The 23,468-nt window shown below is 37.3% G+C and overlaps 2 protein-coding genes across 4 annotated transcripts in view; both read right to left on the reverse strand.

Moving 5' to 3' along the window:
* Positions 1-23,468, reverse strand: part of LOC124154364 — an 81,185-nt gene that overhangs the window by 46,891 nt on the left and 10,826 nt on the right. The gene's annotated exons all lie outside the window — the stretch shown is intronic.
* LOC124154365 lies at positions 1,936-22,675 on the reverse strand. Of its 2 annotated transcripts, none has more exons than XM_046528047.1 (6): positions 22,432-22,675; positions 7,677-7,795; positions 6,926-7,041; positions 6,535-6,686; positions 6,262-6,409; positions 1,936-2,206 (listed from the first exon to the last, which is right to left on the reverse strand). In XM_046528047.1, the coding sequence occupies exons 1-6, from the start codon at positions 22,463-22,465 to the stop codon at positions 2,065-2,067; spliced, it is 711 nt and encodes a 236-aa protein (XP_046384003.1). In that variant the 5' UTR covers positions 22,466-22,675; the 3' UTR covers positions 1,936-2,064. The 2 variants fall into 2 exon arrangements, with proteins under 2 accessions (XP_046384003.1, XP_046384004.1); XM_046528048.1 differs by lacking the exons at positions 1,936-2,206; positions 6,262-6,409; positions 6,535-6,686; positions 6,926-7,041; positions 7,677-7,795 and adding exons at positions 14,621-14,908; positions 17,004-17,154; positions 17,469-17,620; positions 19,268-19,383; positions 20,328-20,425 and having other exon boundaries at positions 22,432-22,584.

Raw genomic sequence — 23,468 nt, forward strand, 5'->3', positions numbered from 1 at the left:
CATTGAAGTCTTAATTCCGGATTATGAGCTTATCAGTTATCTCTTAAGTCATCAAAGGTGGCGTCTTTCTTTCAGCATTATTTTGTAAGAAAGTTTACGTACATAGCCATAAAATGTTCCATATTTTATAAATGAGCCTGAATAAGAGTGTGCTGAAGGATTCAGGGAAAGTTTAAGAATTCAAATGAATTCATCCTTGAGTTTTCATCGGTAAGTATTAGAATTCAGAATCGCGAAAACGAAGATTTATTGGAGTGTGTGAGTTAGTTCAAGCCTAAGTTCAGCTCAAACATTCCGGTCACTACATACCAAAATCTCATTTAAAAACCTGCCATGCTACCTTACGTCATTTTCGATGCGTTTCAATAAAGCAAAAAATTAAGAGGATTGAAATAAATAGGACTTAAGGAAACTAATCACAACTTCCAGTTTTATTTAGCCGCTTAGAATAGGCTTATTGCATGTACTTTTTGGGTAAACCTCCCACTATCGTACAAAATTATGTCCATTGACTGCCACAAAAAATATTTCAGCAAAACTAAACCGATTCATTATTTTATATTCTCTTTTAATGCTTTCCAAGTGACAATTTACTAAAGATAAAATTATATTGTATTTTCATTGCCACATAATGTCACAATCATTTTTTAACAACCTTTGCTATATAATTTATAATAAAATCTATCATTATCAGCACTGACGATAGCGGGTCAACCCGCTGAAACGTTTGCAAGCTTCTTTGTGAGTGTCCTTTTCTATGTGTTCCTATGTTTTTTATTAGTGTTTATTCTGTCCGTTATTTATACTATCGCGTAGTGCGCTTTCCTCAAGACTTTATATATATATATATATATATATATATTCCAAAGAAGTCTTTTTGGGTTGTTTTTATTTCGTAATACTTATGAGAAAAACAACTTTTGTACTACCCAAAAAGTAATGTCCCAAGATACACAGGGCAAAAAGAGAAATATTCGTAGAAGATGATCGTAGCTCTGAACAGCCAGAGTGTAACCCAGCCAGGTGTTTGTCTGCTGTATTGGGTTGTCTGAGTTTACAATTGATTTAGTGAATGTTTTAATGCAGGAGGAAAACGTTTAGTTCAGTTTGTTGAAAGAGCCAGGATCGGCCAGTAATTTTCGTGTACAAGTAAAAAGAGGAAATTCTGCACCTTTTATTAATTACAATTGAGATTTTTTTAGGGCTATCAGATGCAAGTTCAATGTAGTAAGGAGAGTGCCCTAAAATACTGTCAGTCCCAACTATAAATTAATTTAGAGGAAATGAAGATGGCCGTTGACATCATGTTCACTCATGAACTCTGTATTTCACGGGTATAGCAGATGGTGACGGACATGTTGATTTACCATGACTAGTTACGGAATGCCCAATGACAAGTAAATGAAACTTTTTCTCGGGAATAAACTCACAACGTTCTGGCCTATCCGTGGACATATATATCATACCCGTAGACTTACGAACCATATATATGGACAACAGAAGAGCAAACATGGAATAGAATATGTATACTACAAACGATCTCTACCACTTATGTTGTGAAAATGTATGACTGACAAACTGTAATTACACAATTTTAGCTCTCATAAAATATGAAATTATTGTTTTTTTTAATTTTCCTGAAGAAAATGTACGTTTTTGAGAGAGAGATACCCTGTATACAGGATTTGAAATATTGTACCACGAAAATTTAACTCAGAATAGCTGATGCCAGCTGATAAGGTCCCACTGTGGGCCCTGAGAAGGATACAACTACCACGGCCAGGAATCAATTCCGAGACTTAATCGCTTAGCCGTCTCGGGGGAACAGCCATTGGACGGAAAGCAACAAAATAGTTATGCGATTTTTAGTATTGAAATTGAATTTAATTCAATCATGTAACAATAACATTTCTGGTGTAAATGAAAATACTCCCATTGACAAGAAAATATTTTATTTATGATTTACAAAGTTTTAAGTTGCGATAGTAGAATTCGAAGACTTATTGGTAGATATTGAAGAATCATGGTAGTAATATAATGCTGCTGAAAATTGACGGTGGTGATCTATGTATCCTTTCTTGATAGAAACTCGGAGCATGATGGCATGTTTCTAAATTGTGATTTTATATTTGCTACAGCCCTCTTTCCATCCGTGGAGCAGTCTTCGGCGCTGTTCTCAACACATTCCAGGAGTTCATCAAAGGCCCTAAGGTTATAATGAGGAGGTATATTAATGAAATTACCCATTCACAATGGAAATTGTAATAAAAAAGCAAAAAACAATTATGCTGCTCAGGGGCGGATCCACGATTTTTTTCTGGGAGAGGGCTATTTTTATAACAAGGCCCTGATAGGTCTTCTAGTAGATAGTAGATACATTAAAAACAAGCTTCAATAACTACTTAAGAAAATATTCTCTTTATTTTGATATGAAAGCTATTGATATCAAATTAAATTATTGAGGCTCAGAAATGCAGAAAATAAAACGTATATGATGATAACCGTGTTAAAAATCTTGTTTATTTTTTTAAGCACTTGGGGGTTCACCAATGATGCTGTTCATAATATAATAGGTGTGTTCAAAAGGGACGCAACATGTTTTTTTCACGGCCAGTTTTGGTTAAAAAAAACTTGGTATTTCTTGTAGAACATTAACAAGTATTCCCACTTCGATTCGTTCAGATGCATTGACTTCCGATAGGTTACCGCGCTAAACGGAGCTGTTAAAGTGTCGTCTATAACCGAGGTGCGTTTCATAGAACGGGCAGTGATTTGAAATTCTTTCGGCAGAAAACCTGTGACGTCATGGCAAAATTAGCAGCGATGGAACGCACTTTCTTCAGCTTTTTTTTAGAAGGGAAGTATTACTCTGGAGGTTTTTTTTTAAATTACAAATTATGATTCATATTTTACAGCAAAATATTTTGTTTTAGGTTCGAATCTATGTATTAGAAATTGTGAGGCTACAAAATTGATAAAAACGTTATTTCGCTATTTTGTCGTTTAAGACAGAAGGAATGTCAGAAAAAAGGAAAGAGAGGAGGACACATAAGAATAAGACAGGAAAATATATTTAGGCCATGTACAGGAAATTAAACAGAGTTTGAGGGTCCAAGGCGGACCCTTCCAAGAATACAACACACCGTGCCGGGAACCAAGCCAGTGGCTTATACGCCCGATCACCCGGGGAGGGGCTGGAGAGGAAGGAAAAAGCATAGAGGCGCCGCCGCGATGGGAGCCCGCCTACGCCTCTGGGAAAGGATAGGAGCGGAAGGGACGGGTCGAGGGAAAAACACCCCAACGCTATAGAAGCGAAAGGGGCCCTACTAATTAGCGAAACCAAGCGTGAGCTATTAATATTCTACCAATCCTAGTGGATTTTCCTATGAGGAAGAAAAATCCATTGATGGAATCGGTAGATAGGAAATTAAACAATGAGGTGAGAAGGGAAACACAGAAGGCGAAGGAGAATTTTTTATCTATCGAATGTGAAGTTTTGGAGGATTTAGAGAGAATAGGCCAGTATGATTTCATGTTTAAGAAGGTGTAGGATAACATATGTGAGGGAAAGAGAGGAAGAGCAAGAACAAGAGAGATTGAAGATAAGGAAGGTAAAACAATATATGAACAAGGGGAAGTTAGAGAAAGATGGAAAGAATATGTAGGGGAGATATATGCAACTGATGAAAAATCTGAAGCATTGGATATAGAAAATGAATGGAAATTAGAGGATGTGTATAAAGGATCATCAATACTGAAGTGTGAGGTTCAGAAGACAATAAAGGAAATGAAATTTAGTATGGCAACTGGAGTGGATGAGCTACCAATAGAATTTTTCGAATGTTTAACAGAAGAGATAGTGAATGTGATAGTGCATTTGTGCAAAAAAATATATAATAGAGGGAAATGACCGGAAGACTGCTTAAAGATTGTAGTGATACCAATTAAAAAAAAACTGGAAAAAAATTATTGATTATAGAACGATCAGTTTAATTGCACTTGCTGCTTAAATTCTGTTAAGAGTGTTAAATCGAAGGTTAAAAAGTATAATGGAAGAAAATTTTGGTGAGGAGCAGTTTGGTTTCAGGCAAGGAAGAGGAACGAGAAACCCCATAGGACTACTGAGGATGGTTGGTGAGAGATAAAAGGAAAGAGGAAAAGGAATAAGAGTGTGTTTTATAGACTTAGAAAAGGCTTTCGATGGGGTAAATTGGAAGAAAATAATGACAATTATAAAGATAAAGAAAGTAGACTGGAAGGAAAGAAGACTAATAAGTGAATTGTATTTGGGACCATAGACAGCAGTGAATCTGAATGAAAACATGGCACAATGGGTGGAGCTATGTAGAGGGGTTACACAAGGAATTTGTCTGTCACCAGCTCTGCTCAATAAGTATGTTGAAGAAATGATAAGTGAGACATTAGCTGGTAGAAGTAGAATAAGTATTGGTGTAGTAAAAATAAGATGCATCAGATTTGCTGATGATATCGTGGTTTAAGCCGATAACACAGAGTCACTACAGATATTGATGACAGGGTTGGAGGAAGGAATGGAAACATATGGAATGAAAATAAACGTTAATTGTGTAACAAGGGACAAGAATTAAATTGAGGATGAGATTGGTCAAGTGTTGTGTGTGGAGTGTATTTATGTATGGATCTGAGACTTGTACGATAAGGAAGAGAGACTGGGACAGGATTGGGACGTTCGAGATGAGAGTTTGCTGGAAGAAAGAGGAAAAAAGGTGGACGGATCGAGTAAGGAATGAGCAAGTGTTGAACAGGGTAGATGAGGAAAAACATTGATGGCTAAAATAAGTAAAAGGAAGAGTAACTGCTTGGGACATGTGATGAGAGGTAATGAGATTTCGAAGGTAGAAAGTAGGAATATTTTGGAGGGAACGGTGGAAGGGATAAGAAGAAGGGGAAGGAGAGGCTTAAGTTGATTGACAGTTTGAATATGGGAAAGTACTGAGTCTTCAAAAAGATGGCCGGCGACAGGAGGGAAAGGATATGGCGCGGCACGGCGTTGGCGGGAAGGACCTGCCAATGGGCAGTGCACAAGGTGATGACGATATCTTTTGTTAACCAGTGCAGGAAAAACGTTCCGGCGCCATGAAACCACTGCGGAAAACCACGGTAACTCATTTAATCATAGGCGCTTGTAGCGAGTCTACAGTGATCTAGCAGTGGACGAAAGCACGGTGAGTCGTTGGGCAATGCGTGTTTCATCATAGCTGTTGGGGATGATGAAGAAGTTATTGAAGCAGTCAGGCGTAGTTTTCGACATTGAACATTGCAGAGAAAAAATCATTCACCTCGGCCAGGATACAAACCCGGATCCCCCTTTTTCTGGTCGAGTACTTTAGCCAGTTAAGCTACCGAGGTGCCAATTCTGGTCAAGGCGAATGATTTTTTTCTCTGTGGATTTTTCGCACAGTTTGTGCAATGCGGGTGACTACCGTAAAAGTTATCACCGTGGCTAGTCCCGGTATACTTAAAGTTTGATCATTGCAATGGTACCATGTAGACATGCAGGCCCTCCCTTCAGGATGGCGTCAGGCCGTAGCATTGAAGGGAGATTACGTTGAAAAGTAGTTATGAGTATCTCAAAGATAGGGGAATATCGTGGTGTATTGGAATGCTGAATAAAACAACCCCTGTTTCAGAAAAAAAGTGTTGCATTAATTATTGAACTTCCCTATATATCTTCCCTATATGAATAAAAGCTATTCCCAATAAAAATAAAGATAAATTCAAGATATTACTGTCTTCGAGCATCAGAAATGGTTTCTTTTTCCCCCAAGTATTGAAAATAAAAGAAATGACTATGAGGCTGCATATTTTTTACATAGCAGAAAACAATATTTTTCTCTCATAAATCTATGCATTTAATTACAAACAATAAGCTTGAATTATAATGAAGCAAGTGATAATTGTGTTAATGAAGAACACATTTGAAAAAGAGTTCTTGTATCATTGGCATGATGAATGAAATAATTTCATAGGCACAAAATTGGTAGGCCCCAAGAACAAGCAACTCGATTTATGAAATGAAAATATAGGTAGTATTTTTAAAGTATCACCTCATGATTAAAAACATTGTTTTCCCTGTATTATAATATCAGCAAGATGATAAACTGAGACAAATATGACTGTTGCAAGTTGCACTTGAATTAAAAAGAAACTTTTTGTTCCATTGTAAGAAGATATAGTTTTGTTAACCTGGAAAATGTCCCAAAAGATGTGTGTGAAACTTACCGGCATAAGACACTGGCATCAGTATAATTGTAATTTGGATTGGTTGAATCACATAGGGCGATGTAGTCAGCGTCATTCATAATGCGCATAAAGGACGCGCATTTCTTATTTTGCCTTAAGCAGACGCTGTCGTTCTGGTGTTCCATAACTGAAATGTCACAAGAATAATAGTTCCCAAAATGGGCTAGGTAAACCTATTCTAAAACCAGGAAAAGGTAATTTTTTAGAGAATTATTGGCTGGTGGGCCATATTTACGTATAAATATATGTTACCATGACTCAGGGAAGATTCTATTTCACACAGTGAAGTGAGTCCTTCTTCCATAAACTGCAGAACTATAGGAACCATTATTTTTGACCTGTTTGAAAGAGGCACAAGGTACTTTTCACTTTGCATCAAGCAATCCTTAATCTCTTCCTGTTTCCTGTGGAAAAAATGAGAGAAAACACGTGTTAGAATAACCTTTTTCTACATCAATGGTAAGTCTTCATCAAATTCATACGTCAAGAAGTCTGTAAAATATAAAACATTACATTCAAGTTTTAAGGTCGTTTTCGGGTGAGTTGTTCGTTAGAAAAGAAATCGAAGACCTTAGGACATGGAAGCGTCTCGTTTTGTACCCCGAATAGATTTATTTTGCGTGAATCTAGAGACACTACTCACCTGCACATGTGCGAACATTTGACGCATATCGTGTCGCCGCGCAATAGTCTCGTCTCGTTCAAGCTCTCATCAGAAAACAAATTTTCAACGCACGAATTGACGGTTTCCACATGGTTCTGAAAGAAAAAATGACACATAGATAACCTGGAATACTTGTAAAATGTTTTTGAATACCCCAACTATAGATTCCGACAGCCATTATCCGCCCCTATCCAACGGACCATATCATTTTCCTAGGCCCGAAAATATCAATTACAAATGGGAAAAAGTGGCATTTATCGAAAGCCAACATGTACTGATCACTTGGTTCATAACTTCTCAAAAAATTCCCCAGTCAAGAGGTAACATTGTTCCACAGAGGCATCAGCATCCCTCTATCGGGCAAAGAGTTTCGTGATGAAATCAGTGTAATTAAGTCCATTGCAGTAGCCAACAGTTTTTCAGTGAAAGTTTCTGATAATTTAGTGAATAAGAATTATATCCAAATGCGACTGTTTTTATCTACCGTTTTCATTTTCTATATTAAGACTTCATAAAGACCTTATACGCGACAAAAAGGAAAACTTTTCGACAAACGGATAATTGATTGATGAAGGAAATGTCGGAGCTCTACAGCTTCTTTGCATACCACAATTGAGTTTTCTTGTAAACTGTCAGCTGCCTCAATGCCAACTGTGTTCATGCATAATTTCAAGTACTTCAAAGCAGTAGAGGTATATAAGCACAGAATGTTTCAAGTACGGACAATTACCATAGCATTTTGTCTGCATTCCTCAAACACAGGGTCCTGAACGGCATGAGTTGGCGATTCCTCCTTGGAAGTTGTTGATTCATCAGTGGAAGCAACAGCTAGTAATGCTGTAAAAATTCCTGAAAAATTGATAGAAGGGAATCAGCGAAGGAGCCTTACATCTCCCCTCTTGATATATGCGTATCCTCCAGAATACTTGTGTCCGCCTCTTGGAACTCTCACTGTTAACAGACAGTAAACTGCATTACATTTGAAATGGTTTGTAAATAAATGTATAATGAATTCCTGACCAATTCTTATATATTTCAAGATCTCCAGATTCAGTATGCATCGTTTGATTTATGATTTATCCTTAGATTAAAATACCATTTACGCATCCATTCGTACCAATAAAATGCAAGAAATTTCAAATTGGAAAAGCATTCGCGCATTTGATAAAGGAGATTTGTGTGGCACGTGTGGCGAAAAATAATTAAGGTAAAGATGAGTAACTTGTAAGCAAAATATACTGAAGCATTGGCGGATTTAGGGTGGGGCACAGGGACCCTTCCCCCTCCTCCAGTCGCTTAAAAAATAGCCGAGATTTTTGATACGGTTGTCATTACGTTTGTTTTATTTTGTGTATTACGGAGCCTCAACCATTTAATTCGAATTAATAACTGTCATATTTAAATTTATTAAGGAATAGATTAATAAATAGATCTCTGCAGAGAATTTTTATGAAAAAGAAAATTACATGACATTATGACATTAGCATGGCCAGTGGCGTGATATTACTCAGAGACCTGAACAATGACAGCGGTGGATGATGAAAGACTCAGAACCTTCGAAAGACATATCCTTCGTACAATATATGGCCCAGTATACGACCGGGGGGTTTGGAGGGTAAGATATAATGAGGAAATAGAACAACTGATCGAAGGAAAGGACATAGTAAAGTTCATCAAAGCACAGAGGATACGATGGATGGGACATGTTGGGAGAATGTCAGGAGATGAGATACCAAAACGGATGGTTAAAGGGAGGCTATTTAAAGGAAGAAGATAGGGAAGGTCCAAGAGCAAATGGGTGGACCAAGTACAGTGTGACCTGTGCAAGATGGGAGTGAGAGGTTGAGGGGAGATTACTGCCAATAGGACAGAATGGGGAGCAGTAGTGCAGCAGGCAAAGGCCCACACTGGGCTCTAGTGCCGCAAAGCAGAAGAACTGTCATATCAAAATAAAGGGAATATTTTCTATGGTAAATATTGTAATTATTTTTAATGTCAAATATGAGAAGACCTGTCAGACCCATGTGGCCCCCCAGAAAAAATCCTGGATCCGACCCTGAACGGAAACATCCAGATTAACAAAAAGCACTAAAATTTCTCAGAGAATAATTAAAAATGGATGCAAAACATGTAAGGTATAACATGAATAGAGAAGAATTTTAGAAACAAATGAAATTATGACGTGAGAAGAAATAGAATTTCTGTTAAAATCTGCATAACTTAGAATAAACGGATAAAAGCGAACCAGAATTTATTGGTAAATACATTCCAAGTGTTAAAGTTTCTCTAGCCAAATGTTATTTAGAAAAGAAAATAAAGTCAAAATCTGAGTAAATATCGAGCAAATCAGGTACGCTTTGATGAATGCGGGTATAATAATTACCAAATTAGCACTAGGCAGAAGGTGTTAGGAAATCTGTCATTATTTTGCTCGAGAAGTGTATTAGCGCGAACTGAGAGTATTGAGCATAGCCTAAGTTTTATCCTAACAATTTTTTTATCGGTGGAATAAACAAATTCCTACAACGAACCGTCCGTAAAAATTCCTGCCTTATACCGTAAGACCTACTTATGACGAGCATTTGTAAAATGATGCTCTCTCTGTGAGGAATGCCTGTTCTCCATTGCTCAAGCCATGTAACGCTGTCATATTTCTCCGGAGTCTCTAGCCTCAGGCATACAAATGCTGTAAATCGCAGCCCTCTGTTCCATCATCTTCCTACGATGAAACGGCAGTTTCAGGAATTTTTTGGTCACACAGTATAAACAGATAAACTTTCACGAAGGCAAATATTAGGATTTTCCATTTTGACAAGTGATTATTGTCATATGTTTGAACATATCTATTACTTTTTTAATGCATCAATATGATTTTTCAAATAAATTGTCATTTGTGGGGACGTAAGTCAAAGAAAAGGCAAAAAATTATTAAAAGAAGTCGGTAATCTCACCGAAAATGATGAAATGTCTATTCGACATCGTCTTCCTGGATGGCTTCTTATGGTGCTTTTAAAAAATATATCTTGATATTTTAAGGAAATAAATCACTATTTGGACTGCTTTGCTGTAACTTGTTATAAGTACTTCCCGCTGCAAGGCACTCACTAGGAATGATCCTCAATGAATGTGTATCCAATATCTCGCATCCCCTGAGGTCATGATCTCAATGCGTCTGGCTAACAACTCACCAAGAATGCATGCCCTCGCTTTGAAAATACTGAAATCCTTAAGTCGGTCGATATAAGCAACTCGCCAAGGAAGCAAAGTCCAGTAATAACATCGAAGTGTTCACAACATCTAATCTATAGAGAAAAATGATTTTTTTCTATTTACTTCGTAAACCATGTGGGAAGTTTTCGAGCTGACAGTTTTTCACTGCTTTACACTGTATATACCTACATCGAAAAAACTTCTCACAGAGTCTTTGGATACGTGAAGAAATATGTTGACTTCTCTTATTTCTTAGGTATTAATCTTGTTGCCATCGTCTTTCCTGTTCTCGCGTGGTTCGCTGCACATTTAATTTCTAATAACTTGAGATTTTCATGCTCAAACTTTAGATGAAGTGTAAGCAAGGGCTCTTTAGGTGGCTGTATAGTAACAGCAAATTTAGACCTAAATTGGGAACCCCAATTTAAAAATTATTGCGGAAATTTTAAATTTTAAAAAAGTATCGAGGTACTTCTATAATGAGTTATCTTTAAATTCTGTAAATTTTCCTTCTGATTAACTTAAGTGGCATTTAATTTATTGATAGAATTTAAATTCAGTTTAACAGTATCCAATAGACATTTAAAATCAGTGAATCAGCTCTAACGCGTCAACAGCCAATATGAACAGGATAATCATCTTGCCATCAAGATGGTATATTCTCCATGTACCGTAAAAATGGGGTTGATTGGTGTAAAATATTAGTCTAAATAAATCACGTGCTTTTTATAGGTACCATATCGCGGGTACAATACTTCACGGAAACTATCTACAGTCTTGTACACCATGCCTCCAACTTCCTAGTGTGATATAATCTTTGAGTTCTCAAGTCATGAAGTATCTGCAAACAGAGCGGACATCATTTACATCAAGATTGGCGCTGCAGATGCCATGGGACAATTGCTCGTGTGATCGAATTGGCCCGGTATAATTAGATTTCCTTAAGAAGTAATTAATTACGCATATTTAGGCATTATATCATTGCGCAAAGGTATTTATGGTTAACTGAAGAAGACACAGAATACTTAAGGAACTAAACGGCTCTTTACAATGAATGAAAAAGCACAGCATTATTTCAGACGCTAGCCAGCTATATAAGCTCATGGAGTTTGATTGAAGCGCTATGTAAAACTTTTTTTAGAAATCTCGGGCGAAACTTAGGGCTTGCGATTACACCAACGTTCGGGTTGCGCTTGATGAGGCGTCATTCAAGTGGCTACTCTTAATTGCCGTCTTGGTACCAGCTCCAGATAATTGTAGCATGGGTTTCTATGAATTTGATCAAAACGAACGCGGTCTTACTTCGTTGAGAAGATAAAAATATTATTTTTATCTGCTCATGTGAGGAGAAAATTATAACTTAATGGGCTCAAACAAATCCCAGTTTAGACGAATGGCAATGGTCAATTTTAGCCTCACTTGAAAAAGGCCAGATTGGCGCTCAAGCGATTCCACTCCACGTGACGTCAGAGGGACCTAGTTTCTACACGAGAGGATAGGAGTTTTACATCGTCTGAGATTACCAATGCATGCATAAGTCTCAGAGCTCAGGGAAACATCTCTTAATAATCACTTTTTAAAATTGTCTAAGGTCGGAAAGTTTCCTTCGTTTGATAAGGTATCACTAATCCATATTTAAGCCAAGCGCTACCTGCTATCTGGGTACTATGCTACCTTCTAGCAACCTGCGTCGTATCAGTGCTCAAGCCTCGTCTCAAGGTCACCTCACAGGGTGACAGCGGGAACCAGAAATACATCACACGGGCTTTTCCCATCATTCCTACTTAGCCGTCGCGTATTCGCACGCTTGAAAATTTTCACTTTTCGTTCAATCGCGGAAAATAGATATCGTCATTCGAAAATCTAAGAGCGTGAAATACGTACTCCAGGCGTAATAATCTTTCGATTTAGGCAATAAATAAATGATAGGAAACCACCCTATTATGTAGATAGGTAGTTAGTAGGGAGACATAGGTTAACACGAAATTAGTCTTCCTCAATTAGCCATTTTGTCGTCACTTTTACCTTAAAAATTCTCAAAAGTCTTTGCTCATTTTTCAAGAGTTGATGGTGTCATTACTGTTCACGTTAGGCTTTTTACTCGTTCTTATTGGGTCATTAGACAAGATGGGACGAACCCCTTCTCTCGCCCGCGAACCATGGTTTAAGAGCCGGGACAAACGTCCAATTACGTGGGCAAGCCGTGTCCGATTACGTTTACTAATATTTGATGCTTTGGCTTGTGGGAAAGTCACGGAAAAAATTTGTTGCGCACATCACAATTCATTAACCATTACTTCTCTCGTTCACACAAAATGTAGTAAAAAGGAACATCTATCCATGAACATTCGCATTAGCAATTGCTTTCATTGACGAAAGCAATCCCTCACAAGAGTGTGAACAATATCAAAACCACGTGAAGCCCATGTGCGAGGTCAGGAGTGGCTGATTATTATAAGCCGTGAACTGGTTGGCAAGTTTTCTTGACGTCATCAACTAATATGTGCAAGGGTCAAGGCCGGTTAATTTTTGGTCGCGAATAGTTATGGAGAATGACGACGAATCAAAAACGTAGAATATATCGGTCTCTTTACTTTATAACTTTATCATAATCGAGAATTGTAAAAAAATTGTAAACAAATTCATTCTTTTAGTCCTTGTGTATGTGAAATTCTTCCTACATGAATTATTAATGATATTTATATTTATAATCAATAGCACCAGTCCAGTGCCCTTTTCATCAGGGATGCCACACATTATTTACCTCGTATTTTGGTGTGTAGGAACTGGGGTTGGGCTTCTGTACTTCACTGTTTAATCCAGAATTACATCCTACCATCTCGTACTGGTATTCTTTTACTCGATGGAAATATGTTTTTCGTTATTTTTTAATTTATAAACGATATATCCCAAATAAATTGTCATTTGATGTCAACAAAGAAGCAGAAATTATGAGAATTAGTTGTATCGTATTCTCTCCAAAAATAATGAAATGCCGTTTTGAAATTGTTCACCTGAATGGCTGCTTATTGTTTATAAAATACATTTTATCTTTAAAATATCAGAAAAGTTATTTGAGCTCCACTAAAAATTCTGATGCATCTGACTCTATCACTTGTTATAAATACTACTGGTTTCCAGACACTCACTAAAAATTATCCTTAATGCACGTTTTACAATGGCTTGCATCCATTGACGTCATGATCTAAAGGTTTCAGAATAATGACTAGCGGAGAATACATGACCTAGGTTAAAACATGAAATCCGAAAGACGATTAATATTTGCAACGAGTTTTCACTATGTGTACATCCCACGCACGCATTATTATTTTCCCTATTTAGGTACTTACTCCAAATAACACGTTTTAGTGTTATAAATGAGAATTTTCCGAGTCGAGTCGACTTTACCCCAAAATGTACCGATACAAAAATTACTTTTACTTAGATTCTTCGGATACGAGAAGACATGGGCTCACTTAGTTAATTTTTGGTGGTTTATCCCTATCTATTTTTCTATTTTCCTATCTATTTTTGCGCGATTCTCTGCATATTCCATTTCTGACAACTTGAAAGCATGCTGATTTTGACTTAACATGTTTTGGCTATCTGTATATGTATTTCTTTCTTGAGCTGACGACTCTGTGTTCTAGTATTTGCATGAGATGGACATGAGGGACTTAGTCTATAGTGACTAGGATCTTCTCTATTACTTGATATTAAAAATAAGGGTATCTTTAGCTATTTTACAATATTGAGGGATTCGATACTCCGCGAGATATTTATAACATATGTGCATAAAAAACGGTGCTATTCCAGTTGCTAGATATTCATAAACTCCGGTGGGACTTTGATCCGTAACTGGGGATTTTTTTGGGGTCGATATAAGGGAATTTTCCATCCCGTGACTAGAAATATTAATTGACTGCATTGGAGTTTTATACAGGCTGGGGTGGCTAGCGGTATTTTTGCGGTTGTGAAAACCTCTTGAAAGATGGAGTGGAGGACATTCGCTTCTACTAAGCTGTCGCTAGGTCTTTCTTCATCGCCGTATTGAGTGACACTACCATGTATTTATTACCTTGAACCTCACGTACTGTTAGACCAAAATGCCTTCAGCTCTTTATCTAAACTTTCACAGTATCTCCTGGGTATTATTTTCTTCTTTCTCTGACGCTGTTGCTGATGATGACTCTGTGCAATGGTTTCGCATTTGACCACCTCAAGGACCATGTCCACCTCGCTGCCGAGAACGCCATCGACCGGTACCCGCCCTTTTCGGGCGGGTACTGGTCGATGAGTCTCCGTGTGATATTTCTTTGCGACTGGGTTCATGAGTGTCACGTTAATCAGGTTTTTTTTGAATCAACAGATACATTTCCGTTGCATGCATATTGGAGTTTGAAATCCTGCTTTGTAATGTAAATAAATTAATATTTATAGATAAAATAAATATCCATAGACAAGTACAATAGTACCGTAAAGCTTTAATATTCAGATGATTACTACATCAACGTGCATAAAATTCTTAAAAGTAATTCAGGTTTATTGAAGCCACTATACATGCATGAGAGTGCACGTTCGCTATCATTTAAAGCAGCTAAATTAAAACTGCTTTCGTTGAGCTGCTACAGATACTTTGAGCATTGTTCAGTGTTCCTCCATTTGTTAATGAGTATTTGGGTAGAGTTTTTCATTTCCGACGAGCACTTTTCTGTAACCTTCTCTGCGCACGTCAAGAAGTCTAGGTATTTCCTGAAAAAAAGTATTTTTCTTATATTATAAGGTGTGGCATGTCAATGTTATTTAAATTTCAATGACTACGAAAAATTTGATTTTGAATCTTGTTAAATGAAATAGCAGCACTGTTGTCACCATAGAGGTTTCTGATGAAGGCATCAGTAATTCCTGCCACCGTTCACCGGTGAAGCTAAGGATACCCCATTTTGTGTTATCAAGGGATAAAGTAGTATAAGTACGTAATTTTTTCTCCAAAGACGTCACGGCAATCCCTTTGCAACTCATTTTCGCGAAGAAAGTTTATTGGATCCGTATCATAAAAGTGTAAAGTATTTTTAACAGCCTATCAATGGTAGGTAATAATCACCCATTACATTATAAAAAATTGGGTTGCGATGATAATTGGCTCCACTGAAATTAAAAAGTGTAAATTATTAAGTCAGTATTTAGCTGATGAAGCAGTATGGCCGTGATTCTACGAAATTGGATGGGATATTACTATTACTATTTTATGGAATTTAAGGAATTCACTTCGAAATGTAATATATTATATTGATTTTTATTTTTTTGTACTATTTCAATACTAGAATTGGTTCACTGAAGCCATGCCATTCTTTTTCGATCCATTACTAGATTTTTTATCTCAACGAAGCTATTCTTCCCCAATTCCTTTTTGATCGGTCCAAGCTACTTGCCCCTTGGTCCTCTTCTGGGGAATGGCCGATTTTTTCCTGCATTTTATATCCAACGTTATTGCTGTTTTACGTAGGAAATAGAAATCACACTACGAATGTGGCGATTTTAATGTTATACCTTGTGGTCTGTTGAAACGCCATCAGTATATGCTCTTTAAAGGGAAATATTACAAGGTGTAGGAAACGAATGCTTCATTCAAGTTTTCAGGAAAATACATTTTAGCCACCGTGAAGTAGGGTACTCGTTCTTATCAATTTATGTTTTCTTCTGGACAGAATTCTCCTGCAACAATTGAGTCCTTCGTTAAGAAAGCAGACCTAAAGTAATCTCCCCTGCCCTAATCTAAAGAAGACACCCAAAAAACCCTAAAACTTTTGAAAAACCTACATCAGCGATGTCTTTCGTGTTTGTGTAAGATGTTGGTTTTTTAAAATAAAGATGAAGGCTTTAATGGTGCTATGATTACCTTAACTAAATGGGTTGTGATTCTGGAAGTCCATATGTCTAAACTACTCGGAATGGGGATTACTAACAGCTCGCTTCGGGGGAGACGTTGTCAGAGTCGTGCCCTCATTATGTTGATGAAATGTACAATTGTTTTTTACCGTCTGTATGCTTCGTCAGCCTTGGAATGCAGGAAAATTGTCGATTTATTTCAGTTGCACGCTAATGGGAAACAAAAAAAAAACGCGGTAGGTCAATAAGGCGTCCGCATTCGTGTACAATTTTATGCTGACTTCTCTTTTATACATGAATGTCTTTTTTAGAAACCTCTATGATTGTAACCTTAGAGTAAGGATAGGTAAAAAGCGGGTAGCCAACACTCTGTTTGATATACATGTGTGCCCATCATATGTGTCGCGTGACGTGGGAAATTAACGCGACAGTTCAAAGTGTCACGCTGCGCAATCGTCTTCAGTGTCCTTGAGGTAGCTGTAATTGATAAAATCGCATCGCAAATCGGAGTAGCAATTCGTGTTGATTTTACCGCAATAATATTATATTTTGACGTAGATGCTACCTTAAACACACTTATGATTAATCTATCATTATTGAAAATTTAGGGACGTATCAAATTGAAGCACAATAGACTAAAATATTTTTTACTTTAATCAAATATGAAAAATCACTGTGGTTACCTTGAGCGATTATTCTTGGCACTCAAATGTAAAGCAATAAGGAACCGATTCGCTTACCGTACGCAAGTCACGTAACACAATATCACGTTACTATTGAGACTTTCGAGGTACGTTGGTGCCAAGTTAGTTACGTCATCCGCCCTCCGCCCATCCTTACTCTAAGGTTGTATTCAAACAAACAGATTCCCTGTATTTTTTGGTACATGTACCGTCAGTAATTTTCAATTATATTAGAATGATAGGTGAATTATAATTGTCGTACTAAGCCCACTTACCGGCAAATGAACTGCTTGGTGTAAGGATCATTTTCTGGATTTACGAGGTCACAGTAAGCTATCCTGGTAAAATCGTGGGCACCCTCAAAATGAGGCTTGCACTCATACCAGCTGCTTGTCAGGCAATCGCCTTGATCTTCGTCGAGAAATGCTGGAAATAAAGTGAAAGATGTTTCTGAAGTTTTCCCCAAATGGAAATTGCACTAAAACACACTATACTCAACGCAGGTATATTCAACACGATTGCTTTGCAAGTTTTGTGGAGTAATTGATGAATAGCCTCCATCTTTCGTGTATCCACCGCGCAGTGCTACTGGAAAAACTGTCGTCACAACCAATGACTTCTGCGCGGTGGCACCCAGAGGATTGAGTATATTCTTATTTAGCAAGGACTAACAATCTGACCGCTCCCGAAATACAAATCTATTTATTTGAGATGTATGTATCAAATATGTCTACTGGTACCCGTGATCAACTCAGCATCATTCTCACAAAGTGTCTGAAGACTTAACTCGACCAATTCTCTGACGAATGGAACCATTTGAGCCGATTTATTTGAGAGGGAAATAAACAATCCCTCTGATTCTCGTATGCACCTTAGTACTTCGCTCTGCTTCCTGAAACAAAAACCGGGATATATTGTAAAATATGATTATCGTCCATGACAGATCGTCTGTTTTTTCAAGTATACAAATTACTCGGAGGAAAAATCATTTTCCTTGACCGCGGCTCGAATCCGTACCTCCCGATTTCGAGCCGTGTTTTCTGGAAGGGCCAAGGTATCTCCTTCCCTTACCATATTTTGATTCCAATCCCGGTTAAGAAAAATGATTTTTCCCTCTTTCGAAGTTTTACAGTATAAGTGTATATTCGGTTGATTTCACAGAGGTGAAACGCTACCTAGTGCGCGGCTACTCTTGAATAACTTCAGAAATTAAATTTCAATCAGTAGGTGGAATTCTGGTATTTATTATTCTTCATCTCAGAAAAATGTATAATTCTGAACAATACTTCAGGTTCATCACATTATTTGATCAACCAGTATTTTTCCCAAATGCGATATATCTTAAGATACTACTTTTTTCAAGCCATAGCCTTTATTTCATAATTTGACTATGTTCTCAAACAAATATTACTTTTAAAATGTTCCAAAGATTGGTGGTGCGGAAGCAAAATAACCAGCGATAGAAGAAGCATGAGAAAATTAGCTGGAGAAGAACCTGGGCTATGGTGACAATGGACGAAAAGAAGGATATACTTTCCAGCTGGAGGTTTAAGTGGAAGAGGCATAAAATAATCATTCAAAATTACACTTCTCTATGGTGATTACACTAGTACGATGAAATCAGCAGTGGAATGAAGGGTTAAGGCATTTAAAATGTGGTGCCGCAGAAGAATGATTATAATGAAATATATCGACTTACTAGAAGCATAGAGTAAGTATAGACTTACTCTATGCTAGTAGTGAGAAATGATGAAGTCTCAAGAAGATAAGGAGGGAAGAGAAACCTCATAAAACTGAAAAAACGGAACCTTTTAACCAACCATAGTTTGAGGCGTGAAGGCCTGATGGAAACTATCTTCGAGGGACACGTGAATGGCATGAATGGAAAAGAAATAGCTCACATAAAATACAGGGTGTCCCATTTATCTTGACCACCCGAAATAACTTTTTGTCCAGATGCAAATTCAAAAATGTGTCAAGCAAATGTTCATCAGCCGTCAGGAGGATATTAATCAGCATGATTGCCTTCCTTGTAGCTTTGTTATTTACAAATATATGAACAGGAGTTATAGGAGAGGAAATGAATTGCCCAATAAAAAATATAGGGTGCCATTTAAAAAAGACATACCGCTGTTCATACCTTTGTGAATAACAAAGTTACAAGACGGCAATCATGCTGATTAATGTCCCCTTGACGGCTAATGAACATTTGCTTGAAATGATGAAAGATGCGAAAGAGGAGAATTGCTTAAATCCGAAAAGAGCTTCAGATTGGAGAATTGAGTGGACTGCTCTGTAAAACCAATCTGAGGTTGCCGAACTTTGGTGATGATGATGACCCTCGTTATAAACAGTGTATTGCAGAATAAGGAATTTTATTTGTGTGTTTAGGATAGTGAGGATCAAAATTGAAAATGCAGGAAATGTTTCAATAGAAGAAATTCATGTGCCACTAGCTAATCAAATATTAAGTAATTTCCAGCGACAATTTAAATTTGGAATGCTTCCTAAACCAATGAAGGTGTCTTTTCTATCTTACCTGCATAAGTGCTTGCAATACAGGCATTTTGTCTGGTTGTACATTGACATTGTCACGTTAACTTCTTCATCGGAAAAATCATGATCAAAGCAGCTCCTAAAGATTCTGGTCCTTTCCTGAAATAATAATCCATTTGTAAATAGTTAGAGAAACTTATGGCGGTAAAATAATTTGGATAATGTGGTGTTGGTGATTACTTGCTGTCAGTTGGTGCAATAAATTGACACAGTCGATTATTTTTGCAATTTTTTCCGATATATATATTTCGATCAAATCCATTATTCATCATCATGTTTACTGGCTATGAAATACTGGGGATGAACTTAATCCCTTATCATTTGCTATTCAGGGTAACGTAAAGAGTCTTATTAATAAGCCAAAATGATGATGAAATGATTTCTAACTTTTTTGTAAGAGTAAGAAAAAAAAAGAAAAATTTTTGTAAGAGTAAGGTGGTTTATACAATTACTTATTCATAATATTCACTTAATATGGATTGGTAACAATGTTGGAAAGAAGTGTTTCCAAACATGAAAACGCTGTTCCTTAATTTTATTGATCACTCGGGTATCTTTTGTTGTACTTATGATTTCAAAAGGGGCTACAAAAAGGAATACTTGGAAGTGATATGGGTGAAACATAATTTTTCTACCCATGAATTTTATAATGCATTATCTGGCCACTTAGATTAAAATGGGTCGTTAAAATATGAATAAACAGCTTAATTGCAATATTTATTAAGTTGAAATGACGTTTAGAAGCAAAAAAAAATCAACTTTAATTGAACCTGGGATCTTATATCCACCACATTCCACTCTTATATCCACCAAAGTATCCTTGTTGTAAATAAAAAGATAATCAATATTGAAATGAGAACAGCATGAATTTAGGTGATATTGAAAAATTGAAACAATATTTAAGCGTTTCTAACACAAAAAATACTTATTCATTATTGAGTCCTATAAATGATGTTAACGCACTCGTTTTTCTTAGCACAGTGAACTGTGCACAGTGTACAGTACAGAACACTTAGCACAGTGTAATAAACAATTTTCCTCACCTGAACCTGGTTTTGACAGTCCAACGAGACTTCACAAGTATTACCGGATGGATCATTGGTGCTACATAGGATATGAGTTGAAAATACCATTACAGCACCTGTTAGGATAAAATGAAAATGCACGGTGATTAGGTAGTCTGAGGATATTTAATCTGCTCTTTTATTTCGAATTTCTCCAGAATCCATTTCTATTGATCTACTCACATCTCAATCTCGAGGTAGTTTGTTGTAGATATCCGGCATGTTATTGTCTTGATGAGAAGGATATTTCGATGGAAACCCGAGCAAAAATGTTACCAAATGATTGCCATTTTTCGACTGACACCACGATCTTAAGGACAGGCGCGATCATTGTATTAAAGCAATGTCATGTTTTCGTAGAGTGCCGTCAAATAAGTACACTTTACTGTTTGTCTTTAACATTATCTCTATGCAACAATTTTCATGTCAGTGGGATAGAATGTGCGTCCACTTTAAGCTCATTTAAATGCAGTATAAATTAGTTGAAAAAACTAACGTTTTCAGTACAAATTTTTTAATGTAAGAACAACTCTTTCTTTTCAACATAATATCTATTTCTCATGTCAGTGAGATATATTGTGCGTCTACTCTAAGCTCATTTTTGCGGTAAAAAACTTCAAAATATGAGAAAATTATCAGAACGCATTTTATTCGTATGAAAGTTTTCTGTGATGAATCTACGAAAGTTAATGAATAAGTGTGAGAGCTGGTTCGAGGTTGAGGATAAAAGGCAGAGAGACTGAGTATTATTAAAACATTGCGTAATACAATCACTGCGCCATCATTCGTGTTCAGTTAAAAGACCGTAAAACTTAATTATTGAAAAATAAATGTCCATATTTCTCGACGCCTTCGCTTCAATAGAGTCATTAGTGATGGGTCAAACAATGGTGGCCTGCGTCGACATCCATTCGTACTTATTATGAGGCAATCTAGAGAGTAAGTCCGAGTTTGTCCCAAGATAACCCGCCATCACAAAGGAAACCAATTTTATCGTCGAAAGATGATGGCGGCACCATGACTTTGTCGGAATACCTTTTTCTCCAGTAGTGATAGAGTATAGCATTGCCAACCTGCCTGTTCCACCGACAGGTTGACACTGCTACCCTGCCGGTCTTTGCCTCGTCGCCTATCGTTGTGGAGCTTTTGCCTGTGATAGTGTTGCACCTTTTGCTGATTTTGTTCATGGGCGTACCCAGCGAGAGGCAGGGGGGCAGCTGCCCCCCCCTGGAAGCAAAAATCGCAAAAATGTTTAAGCAAAATTAGTACTGAATTGAAACGAAAGTATTCGACAAATTTTCTTTGAACCCAAGAAAAATGATTTATATTAATATAAGTTATGTAACATAAATAATTTTTTTTTCAAGGAAATAATGTTATAAATCCCATGGCTTGCACCCCCCTAGACCATGGCTTGCCCTTTCCTTGTTATAATCCCGGGTACGCCCTTGTCCTGGTTGCTAAAGGGAGACAGGAATTGATTGTGGCTTCTCTCCCGTTATGTGGGCTGTCTGTTTTTGATCCGCGTTTGCACTTTTTTTCTCGCAACTTTACGCAATGTCAAACTACGGTGCTGGGACAAACTCTAAAATGTGCGCGTAGAAATTCTGCGTCAAACGCACCAAACCCCATCCGTATAGTACTTTGGTGCCAGTGGCGTAACTAGACATAAGCTTTGGGAGAGGGATGGGAGGGCGACCCCTCCCCTGGCAACAAGGTGTCCGGAAATTTTTTTTGAAAAATTACGTACCTGGAAATACATTATATATCATTTTGTCACTTAAAATCTAGCTTGAAGCAGATTCAGTTATTTCATGTCAAAACTAGACAATATAGTTTTAAATATTTTTTATATTTCTCTGAGTATTTGGGGGGAGGATCTATCCCCCTCATTCCCCCCCATAGTTACGCCACCGCTTGTTGCGATTGAGATAGGCCCTATAGTGTGACTGCACAAAATACAGACAGATTGACTCGCTGTGAAATTAATATATCTAGAAGCACCAGAATTTCGTTCGTGATACAGCCTGCGCGAGAGTATTAGTAAAGCAACACTGCACTGAAACTAGGATTAGGCTCTTACCGATGACAATCAGTAGATGGCACGAAGTCTTCATGTCTGCATGCGTATGGCCCCACTGCAGCAGGCGAATCTAGTGAACTGCCTTGCGAGTAATGTACGAGATGGGTGGCTGTAGCTGGAACTGCATTCATGTGATCATCTCACGCCTCGTGAATTGGTTTAAGTGGCAGAGAAACGAGGCCACTGCGTTGAAGGATGTCAATGATGCAATAGGGAGTTCTTGCACTGAAAAACTTAAAGGGAGGCGATTCATCTAGACTCAGATTCGCGTCCGCAAATATTTTAAGTACATTTTCACCTCCGATGAATGCTTCTCCGGTGTCGGGTGATCGATCATTAGAACTTGAGACGTTAAAAGTGACCCAACGGAACTTTGGTATCCACCATGCTGACCCTAACCCGATGGGAAACCCGAGAAGTATTTGTTTGGTTCATAACATGATGATGTCAATTTCAATCAACCGGGAAAATAGCTGGAAAATTTAATTAATTATAAATATTATTATTTTTATTATTTTAGAATTATTTTGAAGGTCCAGTCAGCTTGAGACAGAGCAAATCTAAATTAAAGTATTTAAATAGCAAGCGTTATTGCTAAGACATATGTAAATAAGAGTCTCCAGTTATTAAGAAAAAAAAACTCAGAAGTATGCTTGGGGAAATGATTCATATACTTCGCCATATTTTTGACTGTTTATTCACTTCCATTTTATCTTTCCTTTCTCTCCCATCGGGCGAAGTCGTACGGCATAGTGAATTCTGGTCTGAGTGACCGGCATCATGACATAATGCTTCATTTCTGGGAAACTCATTGTATAAACACCCAGTAAGAAAGGTGATTCAAGCCTATTAAATGTTGTTTTGTTTCGTATTTCCCGCTCACTCGTATGAAATACGCTGGCTAAAAAAATACATTTTGGCGAAAATTGACTCAGATGCTCCAGAAATTATGTAAGACCAATAAATGTGAAGAATTTCAAATTCAGTTTAACCTTATTTATTTAAATTAAATGTGTCAAAAGATTACAGCTTTGTGT

This window comes from Ischnura elegans, chromosome 2 (genome assembly GCF_921293095.1).
Source record: "Ischnura elegans chromosome 2, ioIscEleg1.1, whole genome shotgun sequence".
Lineage (NCBI taxonomy): Eukaryota > Metazoa > Arthropoda > Insecta > Odonata > Coenagrionidae > Ischnura > Ischnura elegans.

Excerpts from the sequence above, each read along its gene's own strand:
- LOC124154365 (XM_046528047.1), bottom strand. The coding sequence starts at position 22,465 with ATGAAGACTTCGTGCCATCTACTGATTGTCATCG. Across the intron at positions 6,410-6,534 it reads AGAATCTTCCCTGAGTCATG|TTATGGAACACCAGAACGAC; the intron begins GTAACATATATT and ends GTGACATTTCAG. Across the intron at positions 2,207-6,261 it reads GATGCCAGTGTCTTATGCCG|GGCCTTTGATGAACTCCTGG; the intron begins GTAAGTTTCACA and ends TTATAACCTTAG.